A 19076-nucleotide genomic window follows, 5' to 3' on the forward strand; every position below is an offset into this window, starting at 1 on the left:
CAAAGGTATATGATGGTTTTAATTGATTATTTTTCTAAATGGGTGTATATTGATTTTGCTACAAATCCAAATACGGACACTGTAATCACATTTTTGCAGAAGATATTCAATATTGAAGGTGCACCAAATGAAATAGTAACAGATAATGGTACACATTTCACTTCACACAAAATGTATGAGTTTTTATCTCAGCATCACATGAAGCATAATAAAGTGGCTCTTTATTCCCCTTCATCAAACGGTTTAGTGGAGCGTATGAACAAATTCTTAAAGGAAGGTGTTCAAACCGCTTTAGCGATGGGTCAGAATGTTAAAATGTTTTTAAAAGAGAAAATTTGGTCATATTTAACCACTCCTCACAGTACTACTGGCGTTTGTCCTTTTGTGTTATTACGCAAAAGGTTGCCCAGATTTAATATGTTACCTGATTGGATTAGAAATTTGAACAAAGACAAATTTGAGGATTTATCTAAAGTGGAAAGTTCAGTGATTAAAAAACAAAATCGAACAAAAGAACTGTTTGACAAGAAATTTAGAGTTAAATTAGTGGATGTTCAGGTTGGAGATTGGGTTTTAGTGAGAGTACCGTCTAGGGTTAAAAAGGGAAGTTCTAAATTTTCCTTACCTGCCCAGGTTGAGAAAATTTCTAAAGGTTCTGTGTTTTTGTGGAACAAAGGTTGGTGGAGCAAGAGAGACATTGTTAAAATTTCTAAAGAGCAAGCAAAGAAAATATTGTTCGTCAGATCAAGAACAACAAATCAAGAATATAATTTTGTGGGTGATCAACAACTTATGAATTTCTCTCAAGTTGATTTGAGTAGGCCAACCTTGGAAACACAATTGACGGAAGGTTCAGAAGTTTTGGGTCCGTGTGATGAGGATAGTGCCTCTTCTAGGCAATCATTACATCAACCTTCTTCAACAGTGAAAAGTAGAAATTCTCGCAATGCGTCTATGTCTGTCAAATTTCAGGACTATTATGTCTCTTAGCTTTAATGCTTTAAGTTATAAGTTCTGCACTGGCTTCTTAGTAATTGGGTAAATGTAATGACAATATGTATATATGTTTATGTTTATGTAGTCATTGATTTATTTTATTTTAATATTTTTTCTTTTGTATTAAAAGGGGGGGGGTGTTGTATAGGTGTTACTGTTGTTGTAGTTCAGCTGTCACAGCATGAGCTCTGCTCGTGCTGTGACGTCTGCTGCATGCTTACATCATTAGGTTCTCTGCAGCAGCACGTTCTGTTTATTTTCAATAGCGTGTGTTGTCTCTGATGAGAATCTCGTGAGTTTCAGTTTGTTTCCTGGTTGTTGAAGCTGATGGCTCGTGTGCAGGCAACATGTTGTATTTTGAATGGCACAACCGGTTTTGAAAATGTAAGTGTGACATCGGTTGGCCAGTTTTCTCCTTGTTACCTGTGCTCATGTCATGCTGGTTGTGAGCTCCTATTTTGAGGCAAATTAAAGAACTTTTTCACAGGAATCCTGCTTGGCCAGCCTCAATTTATTTCTATTTCTTGCTGTTTTCTCGTGGCTGTGAAGTGACACCTGAATGTAACATTTTCTTATCAGCCCTTGAACCTTTCTGAGTTGTCCATGCAGTGTTAATTCTTTCACTGATAAGCATCCTTGTAGCACAACTCATTTCTGGTCTGTTGGAACTTCTGGAAAGGACTCTTTATTCCAGTGTTAATTACAGCTTCAAGATTCAACACAGTGATGAGCACAGCATCCTGTTGGTAACTGTTTATGTGCTTGCACCACGGTGACAGGCACACCTTTAGCAACTTCAAGTTTTAAAAGACTTCTATATCAGTAGTGTTATATTCAGTGCCATGAAATTTGGTTTGTGTTTAATTTTGACATTTTAGTTTTACAATGTTTGCAATTTAAAATTATCACAGAGTGGCTATTGGTTGGGTCTTAAAGGGAACGAAAAATAGAATTTCTAGCTAGAATGTCGTATGAATCTGCTTCTAACTTGGCTACTATTGCTCCATTCCTACAATGTCCTGGAAAACCTCATGTTAAATGGCCAATTTGGTTACGTTCATTTGAGAACTATCTAGTTGCTGTAGGTGCTGATGGTTTTCCACCTAAGCGTAAAGCTGCCATTTTATTTAGTCACCTGGGGCAAGAAGGCCAACAAGTGTTTGATAATTTACCCAAAGTTATTCCATCTGAAGAAGCGGGTGGTGATTGGAATGAATTTGCAGAAGCTATTGCACGTCTCCAACGTAAATTTTGCGAAGAACCAAGTGTCTTGTTAGAAAGGTTTAATTTTTTTTTTTTAAAACAGGCAGCAGATGAGTCTGTGGAGGATTGGCACAAGCATGAGGCCTAACTTGGCTAAATCCCGCCAACCTACAATATTCCTTCCTTTAATAGCCACATACACTTTAGTACAAATACTGTTTCCCAAACAAGTGATTTGTTCTTCAAAATATCCCAACAGATCAATATCTTGATCCCCATAAGCTTTAGGGTGTACATCTGGTTTACTTAATATCACTTTACCTTTCCAATGAAAGTTAAACAAAGTGTCTGAAATTATTGTGATGGGTGCCCCTGAATCACATGTCATATTGATAGAAATCATATTGCCTAAAAGAACTTGGCAAACAGGGTCTTTGATTACTTCACTTTTACAAGTGCCAGTATCTAATAAACGTGATATTGCTAAGCATTGAAGGGTGCGAACACCCACCACCCTGTGTGAATGGAGGCAGGGAATGGAACGCTGCTCCGTTATGGAGAAAGCTATTTACGAGGCCAGAGGTTGTCCTTGGCAATACAACCGGATTTTGGGGGTGGGGGAGGGCTTGGGTACCCACGGTGTACTTTAATTGAACAACTGCGTCATGTAATGCTACCACCTAGAAATGCTTTATGCCTGGTGCTTGTATGCCTTGAAACATTTGATTTATATTAAACGTATAGTAATGTAGATGCTTATTTTATGCCATGCCTGATTTATTTTTCCTTCTCTTCAGAATTTAACAAAAATGTATTGTAAAAAGTTTGTGGGTTTTTACAATTTCTTGCATGTGTCCCCACCCTGGAACGCCTACAAACCGGCCAATCTGAGCAGATCTGCTCACACGGAACATTCTAGCATACTGGTGCAATTCCATGCGCGAGGAAATCCATTTATAAGTATTAATTGACATTTAGTAAATCAATAAAATGTGTCTGTGCTGGTAACTGAGCGCCCAAATGCATCTTCAAAATGCAAACAGCATTTATAAACGGGACCACTGTCATAATGCGCAGCTCTGTTATTGGACGCCTGACTCTTCAGATACTTTAGCTTAAAACACTTTCATTACCCTGATTTCTATGGTCTGCTGTCCATTTTATTACATATTTGTAAGTCATCAGGGCAGTCAAATGGCTTCGGTGTGTTTACTGTCTGAATCTGTGAGGCGTCTGTAAAAGGAGGCCAAGTTCCGCTGTCTGGACAATCAGAATACATATAACAGTTAACCAATTAACTTGTGGGCCAAATGAATTATGCGATTTTGTGGCTGTAGTGTTTTCCACATAACGTATAGATTTTCCATCTGCTGGATAATCTGCAGATTTTAACAAAAAAATAATTTTCCTGCTCAAACGGATTAAAAATTACTAGAGACTGACTTGGCAACGTGTAAAAATCTGAGTAAAAAAAAAAAAAAAAAATCACAAAATAAGGAAGTAATACTGTCACAAAATGTGCCGCATTGCGCTATCTACTTTGCCCTTTCTTCGGTATTATTTAGTCAACTCTGCAGCATAATTCCAATGGTCCTGCTTATTACACTGATGAAACCATACATCCGCTGCTGGTTAATGGCTAGGGAATTTAGCAATCCTACCTCTGTTAGGCAGGATTGCGGTCCAGCAACGTTATCTTGTGGTGAATACCGTGTCAGGTACACTCTGCTATCCGTGACGAACTAGAATATTTCTCGAGCATCCCTTTAGTAATGCCTGTAAAACCTCGGACTTTTTAACCGAATTCTTTTGTAAAGTAAATACACCACTATACAGGTGGAGGTTTATGCTCGTTCGATGGTGCGTGGGGCCGACTTGCTAAGGGTGCTCTCACGGTGCAATTGAGGATGGGGAAATTACACCACATAATTTTACCACACGTTCAGCAGCTGCCACTGGCGTCCGCCTAGGCTCAACGGAAACACGGCTCGGGCGGCTCCCTCGCCTTGCTGCCCTTGCACTGGACTTCAAAGCACAAGCTGTTTATTGTTTTAGTAAAGCTCAGAATCTACATTCTGGCAGGCGGGAACAGGGGTCGGCCGCACGCTGCGCTCTTTCCTCTGCAGACCATAAACGGAATAGCTATGAATGCATTATGGCCTGAAAGTTATGACTGGTCCGCAGCCTGGGACGCGCGAGCCCTCTCGCAAACACCTGTTTCCCCTCCAGTCACACGCGCTAGGAGGCCCCAGTGCAAAGGCCGCTCTCACGCCCATAAAACGTCACTCACGCGCGCGCGGGCGAGGCGCGAGCGCCCTACCTTCCTCATCTGGGCCAGTAAACCTTCGAACTCCTTCAGGTCCAGCGTGGCTCCGCTGTACGACGTGCAGCTGTTCGCGGCCTTCCCCAGCCAGTAAATAGTGACTAATACCTGCAGAAAGGAACAAATGCCATTAGCCAGGAAAATATTTTCGGACGATTTCAGATGTAACTTTCACCTCGCATAAAACCTAGGCATCTTGCGTTAAAATTTACGGCCCGCTACATTCCAGCCACAACTAAATCCCCTGAACAGAAAGTCTGCTGAAGTTAAAACTGACATTCATGTGTTGAACTACGCACAGCAGCCCATTCAGCAAACGGCCATTGCTTTCTGGTTAAAGTAAAATTAAATAAAGTATAGCCCAAAAATGCAATACATTACAGTACTAAACATTTCATCGATTGCCAAGTGCTTTTAATTCACACATCAGTGTGCTTTCATAGTAAAGGACCAACGCAAAACTCTGATTCCCTCGATAGACATTTACTTTAGAAAACCCCGATTCCCGTACAACTCTTTCACCAGTGGGTTCTGCAAACAGCAACACAACATAGCACGCTCAGCATCCGGGCTTCCGGAATCAGAAACGTTCTGAAAGTTTGGCTGTGTCCCCTTTGCCCTAGTTGGAAATTGATGAAGTCTTCTCCGCTCATCTATGAAAACCACTAACTGGCATAATAAACTATATTGTAGCTTTTTATTGTTATCAGTGGTTTCAACACGAGTTCGGGGCCTGTAATCCCGATGTCCACAGCTACCGAATCGCACAGTATCGGAAAACAAAGGCTGATTGTCGCTTCTGTGACGTCACTGTGATGAGTGCCTGCCGGTATTCCTGGACACATATGGGTCCCTCCAGAAACAAAGGAAGGTTCTGGCATGCGGGTGGCTCTCTGAAACCACCATCCACCCAGTCAGCCTCAGGTCTGAAGAGACCCGGGCATGGCAGCGAACTGCATTCTATGTTGGCAGCGGCTCCGAGAGCGCCAATGTTGAGACCTCATACTGCTGTCTCTCAGAGAGCAATGTAGGTCAATTATCCAACGGGAAAGTCTGGTGGTGGGGAACCGGATGGCAGGATGCCAGGTATTAGGCTTTTAAATTTTGGGACGGGACAGGGAGAGAAACAAAATGGTGATAGTTGGTGCGATTTTAAAAGCCAGTGTCAGACTTTGCAAGAGTTCCACACACTACCCCTCAGACAGTGGGATGTCCCAAGTGTGATGCCTAGACATGGGTCCCGTGCTCGCTAAGCCACCAGTCACAGGCTGCGCCTCAGAGACCAACAATCCTGGTATCAGCTTGATTATGCTCCCACATAGAGGGGGGCAGGTAGTTTGGGTTGTACTGTAGTATGAAGCCTGATCTACATATGGTTGGTCCTTATCTAAACTCCTATAGCGGGAAATAAAGAGTGGACCGGAGTGCGACCCAAGGGATTGCTGATAGCAGCGACTTTTACAAGCAATTCACTGATCATCCGTGTGTTTGAGTTTGATGATCTAAGTGTGACAGTTACACACAGATGTCATGTCACGCTTGTGGCCCAAGGGATCTACACTGCACCTCACGGATGATGAGCTGGCCTGGTGTCGCTTGACTCCCTTCTAGAGACCTGTAAACTATGTTTTGAACCAGCCCGGGGTAGAAAAAGCCTTGTGTCACCAGATACCCCACTAGTGGGTTTAACTGTGTCCAAGGTTAACAGCACAGAATCTGCTTTCAATTCATAATCATACTCAAGATCCAGTATATAGTTAAAAAGGATTTTTGGTTTATTTATTCTTATCCAAAATCATCAATCTTATTTTATTTTTATTTTTTACTGTTTTCTGCACATTCCAAAAAGCCAAACATCAAACTTTCCATTGAGTGTTTGCAAATACAGCTAACACTTGTGTCTCAGGGATACCACCTTCGCAAGGTTTGTGTTGCGATTTCTACGCATGTTTAATTAAAATTTTCTAATAATCTCAATACCTGTAATAAGGTCCTTCATTCGGGATAGACGCAAGCAGAAACGTGGCACGAAGTCCCGCCATCCTGAACTTGGGATTTTAGCTGCATCGTGATTATTGTTAAGCTACGGATAATCATAGCACTTTGGCTTCGGAAAGTGTGCAGTAGTTGCCTTGATAAGTGAATACACTTTACATCTGTGTTGTGCACAGATCCATTTTTTTCACCACATACTTTAATTAAAACCTCTACTTTTCTATTCACAAAATTCAACTAGGTCAGTAGGAGAATTCCAAATCCAAGCAGCAAATCTGCAAAGTCCATTCAAGATTTCATTCAACAGCCTGGGCTAGAGGTGTGCTGCACTTGATCATTCTATCTACACTGACTCCTAATTTCCAGCATTAAGAATCTTTTGAGCAAAACATAAATCACCATAACAAAAGCTAGTACAGATCTCTATTTTGCTACTGTTCCCTCACAGTCTCTGGACTCACTGAAAAACACAGAGGGCAGAAAGTGGTGTGCGGTAGAAATACCAGAACACTGTAGTTTTTAAAAATGTTTTGCACTTTCGGTTTCTTACAATATAGTATTTTTTACAGGGTTTCCAAAACCAACATTTTCATTTCATCTTGGTTATGGCCAGTATAATCTTGGAAACTGAAAACTAAATAACCCTTACATTATTTTTTAAAGTGGGTACTTTCTAAAAAAATGTCATGTTTCTCTGTGTCCTGGCAAACCACAGTTAACAAAATAAACCGGCCTACTCGTGTGTGTAATGTAGCAAAAACTGACCAGGTAGGTCTCGCTGAAAAGCTGGTCAATACCTGTCCTACATCAGTTCTCACGGAGGGAAAACGCAAAAATAGCGAGAGTTATCGCGGCTCCCTTGGCAGGGCTAGCAGATTAATTATCTCACAAGTACAAGTAAATGGTATTTGAGCAATATCCTGGGCCCTCAAAAGAGAACAAGGCTTATGTAAACACGGTGGAATGGCTCCGCACCACGCCCACGTTCCGACATATAGCTTTGGTATGTTTCCATGGGAACAGGTTTCCCGGTGGCAAGGTACAGAATGTTTGACACTTGTGCTATTTAATCTCAGCATTTTGTGTTTATTTTTACTGTAGTTTCCAAACCAATGCCAAAACCAGTGGTGCAGGTTAAGCCAAGCAAATTTGATATTTTTGTTAGCACTGGAGATCGGTATGTTTTAAAGCCTAAGCACGAACATAAAAAGTTTTGTGCAACCTCTGAGGCTAACAAGAGAAGCAGTCGGAAACGGATTAGGAGGAAGCGAGGGACTACGCAATGAATCGCCCATGATATCCACCTAAAATAGGTCTGTGCAAGCCAACCTGTACTTTGGTAGATGCACCATCCCAACACATTTCTAGGATTCTGGAGTGAAGAACTGCCACCTTGATAGTCATGTGGATTAAGTTCTGGCTGCGATGCCATTTCCCTCGAGTAGTGATACTACGCAGTCTTCCTCGGGAAACCCTTTATTGAGTTATCACCTACAAGCTTGTAGCAAGTCAGACTTCTCAGAAACCAGCTGACAAGATCTTCAGGTTTTAGTCTCTGTAGATGAGCCAATCTAACGTGTTGAAACTGTCTTCACATGTTCCTCAAAGTAAAGATTCTGAGAAGAAAGCGTAATCAAAGCACAAAAACGTGGTACTTGGCCTCCAGGACTGCAAACATCCCATTCCGTGACTTCAGTTCCAATATAAGGACAAACCAAAAACTATCATCAAAATAGGAAAGTTTAGGAAAAGAAGAAACCAAACACTATGGAATTAACAGACTCCTGATACCAAACAAGAAGTTATTTAACGGAAGAACCGCACAATCTACTTTGCACAGGTAGTGTCCTTGCCAGATCTACAAGAAGGGTTGTTGGCCTTAGTAAACCTTGTGCACTCTGATTCTACCTAAATTGTCTTCTAACGAGAAGCCTATTACTCGTTGCATCTCATCCCAGCCTACATCCCTTCACTCTGCTGCTTACTGAGTGCCGTTTGAGTTACTCATACTGTTGTAACACTTCGCTTAAGAACCTTCTATTACATACATTAATCTTATTAATACACGTTTAATTCTGAGCTGTTCTGATTTGTGCTACATATTAAACTAAGAGAACCTTCTAATCTGAAAGGTGGATTGCTTGGCACTAGAAAGCATGTGCCAGTGTCTTTAACCATACACTGTGCTCTCGTTGTGTAGGATTATTTTTGACAGAGGTGAGTACACAGTGATGTAGCTGAAGTGTTATTGCTACTTTGATGTCACACTATTTTTCTACACTTGACACATTTTACATTATGTTGTGTGAAGCTCTAAAAACTTAACTGAAGTGGTGCCCTGAAAGCCTATATTGGAGTGCATTCACTGTAGACCAGTAATCTAATGTGATGTGGTATAGATATTTTAATCCCAGTATAATATTTAAGTTGATTGCATGTGTTTCCCCATGATGTCAATGAATAGTTTTCACTGAAACGATAATGAATTTCTAAAAGAATATATTTCAAATGTCATGCGTTAATGTTGAAAAATGTAGTTGCCAACATTCCTATTGAAATGTATTAACAAGTTAATTTGCATTTGCATTTACTGTAACATGATAATTGACAAGGGTTATTAGTGATGGCATTGCAATTATATCCTTATATTTGTATTGTTCAAAATAAATAATTGTGCCATGTTATTTCCATTTGCTTTAGTTTCGCCATATTGATTGCTAGGCCTCCGATTCTGAAGAACGTGAGAAAGCTGTTTTCTTTGCTAAAGCGTCATTTCTTTAAAGACATAATTCCCATAGAATGTTAGTTAGGAAACAGATGTTATATTGTTTTACGCATGAGAAAGTAACCTTGAAGTTGGTACATCCAGAAACTAAGAAGATTGACATTTAAACTTGTTACCAAATTGAACAGGGGAACAAAGATGGATACTTTTCCCATGTTGGTTTTGGGAATTTGTCCTAATGTTACAGATGCCTGTTGTATGATGGACTATGATTGGACAATTAAACCTTCTGATCCATGTGGTGTCCTTAATGAACAAATTATCATTCTCTTTGGACTTTAATTTACCGTTCCCCAGTTGGATTTGAAGCAGACTTATTTTTGCCCTTGCCCGCAACTTAATGCTGTGATGAGAAGACTTAGATTTTTCGTTTAACCCATGAAAAGACTCTTGACAGAGCTTGTGACATGCTGACACTTTCCGCCTCATTTTGCCCTAGATGTCGTTTTTCCAAATGCTTTTTGTCCTTTAGTTCCTCTTTACTTTCTTGTCCCCAGGTTTTGCAGCCCAGCACAGGAGATATTGGAAATCTTGTACATTTAAGGGACCCCCATCGTTTGGAGAATTAATTGGATATTTGAGATTTATGCACATGCTTAGAAGAGCTGGTCACATTTATTTTCAGAGCATCAGGTTCTGGTGCTTATATTCTGCTTTGCACGGACAGAATGCTTAGGCTGCTGGATGTTAATTAAGCTTCAGTTGTTCCAGCGCCTAGGACATCCCATGGTAATTCTGTATCTTTATAGTCTTATCTTGAGAATTGTCTACATTAACCTGAGTTTGAGTCTGAAATAAAACCCTATAACTTTAATCCCGACTTGAGTTTTCTATGTGTGACCAAACTTGTCATACTATAAATTAAATGGCTGATTGTAATGGTAATTTCTCTCTTCCCTCTTAGCTGGGGTGAAAAGATCTACTGACTTCATTTAGAGCATACCTGAAATACTTTAGCAAAAGCATCCCTCTACACTGGATGGAGAAACTTACTATTCCTTCTGGAAAGGGGTAAAATACAGAAAAAATATGGTTCCCAACTGATTCATTTCAAATATAACAAAATAAATTAAATCCTGTATAACTACATCAGTGGGTAACATCAATGAACTTCTGACCTCTATCTTTAGAACTGGGTAGCCCATCAGAAGCCCCTCGGGTTATGCATGTGTGGGTGCTTGCAGCACAAGTCAATTCAGCCCCACCAGAGTTCAAAGGGGGGTCCCTTCTGCCCCTCAGCTTCTCTTACAAATAGCTTTTTTTTTCCAAGCAGTTAAGTGTTGCCAACACTAATCGCAGCCAAATCTTTCACGCTGTAGCTACTACTGAACGATCCTTTCACCCTGAAGGCTGGTCAGTGGTTCGGTAATCATGATCATTCATATCTGCGCCTTTTCCACTGTGATGCCACTCGTTGATCTCCTTTACTGTCCATCACCTTGTACTACGATCTCCAAGATTCTGATGAGAATATGCCCCATTTGCTATTTTATTAGCTCCCCCACCTTTCTGCAATTCATGGGAGCCTCCTGTTCCGTACCCGCAGGACCCCATGTACCAATGTGTGCATTAGTAAGAAGACAGCCTTTTTCTTCCATAACACACTCAATACTTTACACCACTTCTTTAACTCAAACATAAGGAAGGTAAAAGTGTATTTTATGTGTCTATTAAAAGTCAAAAACTGCACTATCTAATTAAGGTGGAGTGACTGGTCGTATCCTGACCTGGTTCATATGCATGCTACTCCTCAATCTTGTTTACACTCAGGATAGAGCCTGATTCTTCAGTCCTCTTCTGTACTGTCCAGTGCTTCATCCACCACTAGAAATCAGTGGACTGTATTAGGTACTTTCTGCGGTGTCCTTCTTGGCTTTGAGATCGTATTTTAGTTTCTCAGTCCCATTCTATGCTGTCTTGTGAGTTCTTGATCAGCATCAATTTACCAGTCAACTTGTGCCTGCACCCCAAGCACAACCTCTTATCTGTCATTTTACTATGTAGGTGTTTGCTGAGGTTGATATCTAGATCACTTGTTTAACTACCAGGTACTTGTCCTTGACTCGAACCACTTTCAAACATTTTGCATTTAATGTAAGTGAACATAGTTCTTCTTGTCTACAGAGGTGTGTGCGCCATCAAGTTCAGGCCCTAACACCATTTTTTGGCATTCTTAAGTTTGTCTGGCAGACGGCCTGTGACTTCTCAGAATTTGGGAAAAAAACTCTATACAAACAGAAATATCAATAAACACTCAAAGTATATAGATTCTGACGAAAAGTGGTGCACTGTCCTCTAGGTATAACAGAAGAGCACATCAAATCCTTGGTGATAATAAGCTGCATGATAGTTCTGGGGCTAAAATGAATATACAGGCAGAAGTCCTCACTGGTGTGCAGGGCAAAGTAGCTGCCTTGCACATTCTGCAATACCGCTAGTCAGATCAACAACCTAACAATGGTTGGTTGCAAGCATCAAGTGCCCACTGATAACAGTGCTTTACAAACAAATTAAGATTTGCGTTCCACATGTTAAATAGAAGGCTTCAAAGCAAATGCTCTGAGAAGAGCATCGTTAACAAACTTCCTTGGTTTATGGGCTGCTCTGAAGGTGTGGAGCGCAGCTGTAATACAGAAGTGTCCACGCTGAGCACATTCCTCGGAGTGAGAGGTGCCGAGGGAGGATAGGACCAGACTGCTGCTGACAAAATAACTGGACCTGATACACAGACAGCCATCAAAATTACACGTGCTGTGCACAGTGTACTGGTGAGACTGTGGCATGTGGTCTCACCAAGTCGCTGCCAACATGAATTTCTATGCACTGAGGGGGTTATACGTAGTTCCAAACGAGTGCAGATGGTGCTGGAAAACAGGAGCCAAGTTGATCTAGTGCATTGGTACAAAACTTCTCTGTACATCTGCCATGAGCTCAGGATTGGGTCCTCCCTGTAAGCCACTTAACTCTTGGGTCCAGACTTTTGAAGACAGCCCATGAGCCTGCAGAGACGAGAACCATGGCAGGTGAATCACTGTCCCACCTAAGGACTAGTAGAAAGGATGGGCCAGTCTGGGAATTATCCAGCCCTCCCAAGAACCCCAGTAGGATACTTTAGGTGGACCTTCGCTTTGGTTCTGAGATATTAATGAAGGCGACAGTGATATCTACAAATCTTTATAGCTTGCTACGCTGGCAACAATGTCGAGTAGTTATCACAATAGTAATGAGAGCATTCATACAGAATGCAAAGAAAATTCCCACATCATCTAAACCTAATAGAACCGCCTAGAACAATCTAATACTGTGTGAAAGTACACACAGCCACAACATACCTTTCCTATGCAGACTCTTAAGTACAACCCTCGCCTTTGACACAAGTCCAAGTCCATGGAGAGAGAAATCATATCTAGTGCGTGTCCATAACAAAGCCCCCCTCAGCACAGCGATTCTCCTCATGAGATACAAGCTGAAACAAGGGCTTTTAAACTGTTACACGGAATGAAAAACAAGCACATGAATAGCAATATGTATATGATATAGTGTACATACACAGGCAATTTATTATCGTTGCTGAATGTGCAGAGGGGACATGACTCGCGAGAGGTGACGTTTCGGGTGAGTCATGATGCCCCTCCTTCTTGCTCTACAATGGTAATAAATAGAATATTATACTCTGCACATCTGCATATATGGTTTATGCCATGATATTGTTTCACGTGTACTTGTATTAACAAAGGATATTTAATCGCAACCAGGATGCAAGCCGGTTAATTTGTGCAGTTGGGTAAACTCACACTGAAGTGATGTTGTGACTATGAGGAGAGTTGTTTCCCCCGTAAAGAAACGGTTACATGCAGTTTGCGACGCAGTAGAAAGTATTTTTCTCATGTCCATTATGCAACTACGCAAGCATAGTAAAAACATTGTCATCTAGAAAGCTTTCATAACAAAGAAAAACCATATCATGTTATCCTACATAAAGGACGAGTGCAAAGGTCATAGATAAACTCAAAGTCTAAAATCAAAGCCTGTAGCACATTTTTGTCCCCAAAGGACATCCATCGGCTCTATCTAGGGGCTCCAGTGTTCCTGATCCACCTCACTCCTAGTGTTGGAGGAGCTGGTCCCACATTCTCTAGGAACGTGCCCTGTTCAGAATGCACCAGTTCTTTTAGTTACTGACTTGCCCAACTATGCTTGTTTGGGTGTGCATTGTCTCTTTGTGGGTTCTGGTGCTGCTAATTTCACTGTTCTCTTCTCCACGCACTGTTCAAGATCAGGTCGGTGGGACCTCATGTTGCACTCTCCAGGAATCCTTTGGCATTCATCAGCAGCTGACTCAAATTTTCTCCATTCAATGAGCTTCAGGGATTTGCGTGATATACAGTCTTTCTAGGCTGCAGCAACCACATCTGGTGATTTCATGTGTGCTGTAAGGCGTGCGTGTGACAGGGAAGTCTCACTGGTCTGTTTCCAACATGGAAGGGCCATAGGTTCCTTTCATTTCTATGTATGAGTTGTTGTAGACTAGAGGGCCTCTGGGAGTATCCACCTGGGTTTTCCCACGATTTAGCTTTCCTAGCAAACGAAGATCTTTTGTGCAATGCAGTTTGAGCCACAAGTTTGTGGCTGCGGCATGGCCTTCTTTCTACATCATGAAATGGTCCAGCTTATTCACCACTCCATTTCTCCCAGGCGCATGAGCACATCACTGTATTGAGAACTGGCCCACAGGATTTCTCCTGTGGGAATGCCCCCTCAAGTTATGTGTATTTTTAAGCCATCACCTATGCTTGCACCATACACCACTCATCTTCTCGCCTAACTTCCTGGACGATCTGCAACAGCTGCCTCCAGTATTCAACCTTGGGGCCAGAGGCTTTCCACATGGGGTCCGGTCATCTATACTGGAGTGGAAGGGTTTTCTGGTGCTTAACTCTAAGGTGGATAGTCTTTCATAGGCCACTGTTGCATGCCGGAGGCTCAATGGGCAGAATGAAAGACATTCATGTGGTTTTCTGTCTGGAACATTTTAAGTCCATCAATGCCACCTTTCTTTAGGACGACGCCTATGGCTCACAGTTGCACTTCTACCCAATGTGTTGCCCTTGCACCAAATACAAAGTTGCCCCACACTGCCCACCTGCATAGCTAAAGGTCTAAATGCTGCACTCTTCTTTACTCCTCACACTGTCAGGAGATCGAAGTGGACCGCTTGGTAATACTCCATACCACACGGCCAGCCCTTTCAAACACATCTCTTAAACAGCAACAGCTTTGCTAGAGGTATTTTCATGTTTGGTCATTGGTGTAAAATACCACAAAATATCTCTGCTCAAGTCTGAAAAGGTGTTCATGCGGAAAAGTCAGCAATGTTGAAGGCTTTAACACTTTGGTATGAATCACGAGTCTAGTGCAGGTGATGGTTTCTCAGTCTCTGCTACTGTAAAACCAGAGTCAGTGAGTCAATTTCATCAAACGCTCACACTCTTTACCTCCTAAATGGATTGCTTACCGGTACGCCTCCTGCAACCTGTGGACTTTCAGAGGCACTAGTTGTGAAGGAGAATCTTCAGATTGGGTGGGCATGATTGTGTTCTGCTTAGGTTTGTAGTTGCTCGGGTGGGATAGTGTATTGGAGGTATAAGGGGTATCATCCTTAGGTCCTTTTATCCAGTAGGAGGTGGAATGGAGGAGTTGAAGGGAGTTGGATCAGGTGATGATGTACTGTTGAGACTTCTGAGGAACATCTTCCCTCCTTGGTCAATCAGGAATAATGAGAATTATCTTGTATGCATCAAGGTTCCCTTAACCCTCAAACTACAATCAGGGGGCCCAGTCCAGTAGGCACTTTTCCATCAACCACATTCAAGGGATCCATTTAGCTACCCCCTACCTGGGTTTCCATCCTTGAGACTCGGATTCCTCTTCCCTGCTCGCTCCCTTCGTAGGGTCAGTTGTCCTAGATGCAACTTTGTGGTAGAGGGCAGCACTAGTCTAGGAGGTAGAACGTGCGTAGTGGAGGGGACGCTTTCCCACCAAGTTTCAGGGCTGAATAGCATGTGGCTTAGTTCAGGCCAATGGCACCCCTGTGCCTTTATTCCTCTGTCCCCCACTACAGTCTATGCTTCCCAGCTCTACCCTCCACCACCCCTTGCCTTTCCCACTTGCCATAACATTTCCCCTGCAGGCTTCCCACACTGACTGTCAAGGTTCCCAATAATCCCATTCTTCCCCCTTCTCACCCATTTGTACCCTAATTAGCGAGGCTCCTTTGTGATCCACCTCCAGTCTCCAGTCACCAGCAACGGAAGGACACAAGGCCCCATCACCCACTCCACTGCAGCCCAAGACCCCACGGCTTGACCTTAAGGGTCCCGGCATGAAAAACTTAACAACCCAAGTGTTCTTTGGTGCAGTCCTCTAAGGACATAAAACTCCACAAAGATCCAGAACAGGGTCTAGTCAGCACTTATTCAATATAATCCATCATTAAGCAATGCTCTAGCCTATTCCAACATCGCTGGCCATAGCCATACATGAATCTATAATAACATATATATATATATATGTTATTAGAGAATATGAGAGAGAGAGAGAGAGATAGAGAGAGAGAGAGAGAGAGAGAGAGAGAGAGAGAGAGAGAGAGAGAGAGAGAGAGAAAATGCAATAAGTACAAACCACTTTCACTCAGGTCAGTACTCCAGCCTATAACATGCACCCAGTTCACAAAAGTGCTAATGGGCCTTACAAATGGTAGTACGTGCTCTACAAATACACGTAAGAGCCTAATAGATTGCTTGTGCATATCTAACGTTCCATAACTGTCAGGGGGTCAAGTTATAACAACACTTATAGTCTGAGGCTTATGGAAAGGTATATTATGATGCATTTGCACCCAGGTCTCTGATTTAATGCATAAGGAAAAACTTTTAACAAAAAACTAAACCATAGACATGGAAAGAGTTCTCGCACTCGTGTACCGCTCCTTCGGCAAGCAGTGATTTTTCCGATTATGTCGTTTATTTAATAAATGCTTGGGGAATCTACCACAGCACATGGCCGAGGACCAAACTACATCCCCTAATTTACAGTCGACAAGAACACCACAAACTATTTCTAAAAGCTCGCCCACGATGCCAGTTAATTTAATTCATAACTAGTGCTTTTCATCCAACAATTAGCAATTCATTGCTTCTCCAGGCCTCCACCAGCAAGCCACTGTATAAACACGGGACTGGCATATTCATTCTGATGCTGTTTCCCCACAAATGTGAACACCTTGTTTTAGTGCTAGTGCGGAAAATGTAATCATATCGGAGTTTAAGTGACAAGATATATTTAAGGCATTACACCTGGAATCATAACCGTTTTTTTTTTTTATCAACTAAAGTGGATAAACAGATCTACACCTCATTCAACAGCCTGGCACAGCTCACCAGGCGCAACTGAGAAATGCGCGCGCGTTTCTAGTTTTCTGTCAGAAACAGAGCGCGCGCCGCCAGGAGTCCGGGCCCGCCCTCTGTCCTTAACATCAGTGCAAACTCACAGCTAGTCCCTGAGCGTGCTCCACATGGAAACACTGCGTGGGAGCATGGAAAGCAAGTCCCCGCAGCTTTATGCTGTCGGCTACACGTGTTTTCAAAATAAATAATTGGGCCTCGGTGCTGCAATTATATACCCACGCAGGCCAGCTTGAAAGATGTGTACGTGGGAGCCACCTAAAGGCGTGTGTGTGGGAGCACTTTAAAGACGCGCACTCGAACTGCCGATGTTCCAAGCCTTAGTCAGCAGTATGTTTTAAACAATGGATACCCCGGACAGAGCACGTGACACTGCTCAGGGCAAAGCAGTCATGACAAACCAAGTGTAAACACCAACAAATACTTACATTTTTCAGCTTCCTGCTGTAGTCTGTGTTCCTGGGATGCATGAAAGAAAAAGAAGAAACTTGCATCACACAAAGGGCAGCTTGATAGCTATATTTGCTTAAAACAAACATTACAAATAAAGGTATACAGTACGTGCATCCTCTTATGAAAGACACAAGGCATGGGCCAGGCACCAGAAATAAACATTCTAGCTTTAACAAACAGTGATACACAAGGGATCCCATTGGCATAGAAAAGATATAGATTTCTTACAAAAGAAGCTGTACTCATTCAGTGGATTCCACCCAAAACGTTACTCAGCAACAATCGGACCTTAAAATGAGATTCAACATGGTCTCACTTGTATGAGTGATCTCGACATAATTGTTGTTTTAATAACTGCACACCTGTGATTCAAACATGGTTGTGAAACAAAACATCTTCATAATAAAGAAGAAAATATTGCTTACAAAGCCTTGAGCTATATTTATGTAAGAAAGGTGTTTTTTTTTTGTTGCACACAAAAGATCTCCCACCTAAAGTCAAATAATTATGCTGGTTAATAGTATCTGGCCAAAATAGTTCTCTCCTTAATGCTTGAGAACTGCAATAAACCACAGCCAGTTAATCTTTACCTTTTGCAAAATGGCTACAGCAGTGTTTCTCAAATTATTTGATCCACCTTAGAAACAACATCCAAATTTTGCAGAATAAAGGATTATTTGGCAAATGAAGTAAATCCATGCTTATGAGGAAAATCCATACAACCGAGTAATTCTAGCGGCACTGCCCTAACCATACAGCTGTTTACATGACTGCCCTACACATTTTCGGAGGCACATACTTTCCAACAAGCCACGGTGCTTATCCACAGGGGCTAGTTCCTACAGAATGCTTCACACATCTGCAAGTAGAAAAAGTGGGACTGCCATCTTAGATGCTATCAAGGAAAACAAGAGGTTGCGAGGAACTGGATATAGAATTATAGAGGGGAATGTATCAATAATGCCATTGTTTCCCACCAACCCCGACGTGCCTATGATGCCACTTGGAACTCCAAAGTAGAAACTTCCTTCATCCACCAAAAATTTCCTGTTGAGTATGCCTTTTTCACAAGTACAATCCTGTAAGAGTATCTGACAGCTAAGTGGTGCAAAAGGAGATTAATCAAAAGAAAGCCATAAACAAAATGGTCTGCCACACCCTTTCTATCCCTCTCTCTCCCTCGCCTTGCAATTGTGGTACCCTGCTCTCCTCTGCAGGCCTCTGCGCTATGCTCCACATTCTCTAAAAGAGACAAACACAGGTGAAGTCCTGGCATCCGAATTGCTAGCAAGCACAAATCTGTAGGTTACAGGGCAAGCCACAATGGCTAATTACACCTACCATTTCCCTGCCTCGTTTGGGTTTGAAGAGACCTGGGATAAGAAAGGGCACATGATATTTTATCCTAAACCATTCCATTGACCATTTAATTTCATATCTCTGATGGCAGATATCTAACCACTCATCACTTAGCTCAAGTTTGAGAAAACTTAAATAAGGTGTATGAGAACTGGAAAACATCAGGGCTCAAAAATCATAAAAAATTTACTAGACCTGCAGGTCGAGTAACCTAAATAATCTATTCAACCTAACTGTAATGTACTTGACCCGTAAACGGGTCTCAAATTGTGTGATCCTAGGCAAATAGTTTACACAGTCGCCTTTTTCTTAATTCTCACATATGATTGCACCTTCAAATATGTGAGCTCAGCGTTTCTGCAGTACAAAAAAACTCTTTTGTTTGATTAATTAGACTAAAGTGTGCTGCATGCATCACAAAAATCTAGCCCACATACCCATGAGGTCTAACCCACATAACCTAAGACTTCTTTTAGTTTACTAACACCATTGCCATCAG

General features: G+C 41.9%; 1 protein-coding gene across 4 annotated transcripts in view; it reads right to left on the reverse strand.

The window, feature by feature from the left end:
* LIMCH1 (LIM and calponin homology domains 1) overlaps positions 1-19076 on the reverse strand; it is a 662913-nt gene that overhangs the window by 228299 nt on the left and 415538 nt on the right. For all 4 annotated transcript variants that reach the window (XM_069201855.1, XM_069201848.1, XM_069201843.1 and 1 more), the window contains exons 5-6: positions 17194-17224; positions 4520-4630 (exon numbers count right to left, since the gene is read on the reverse strand). In XM_069201855.1, the coding sequence (XP_069057956.1) occupies positions 4520-4630; positions 17194-17224 (142 nt within the window). The remainder of the gene's footprint in view (positions 1-4519; positions 4631-17193; positions 17225-19076) is intronic.

The sequence above is a fragment of the Pleurodeles waltl genome, chromosome 1_2 (assembly GCF_031143425.1).
Source record: "Pleurodeles waltl isolate 20211129_DDA chromosome 1_2, aPleWal1.hap1.20221129, whole genome shotgun sequence".
In the NCBI taxonomy this organism is placed as follows: domain Eukaryota; kingdom Metazoa; phylum Chordata; class Amphibia; order Caudata; family Salamandridae; genus Pleurodeles; species Pleurodeles waltl.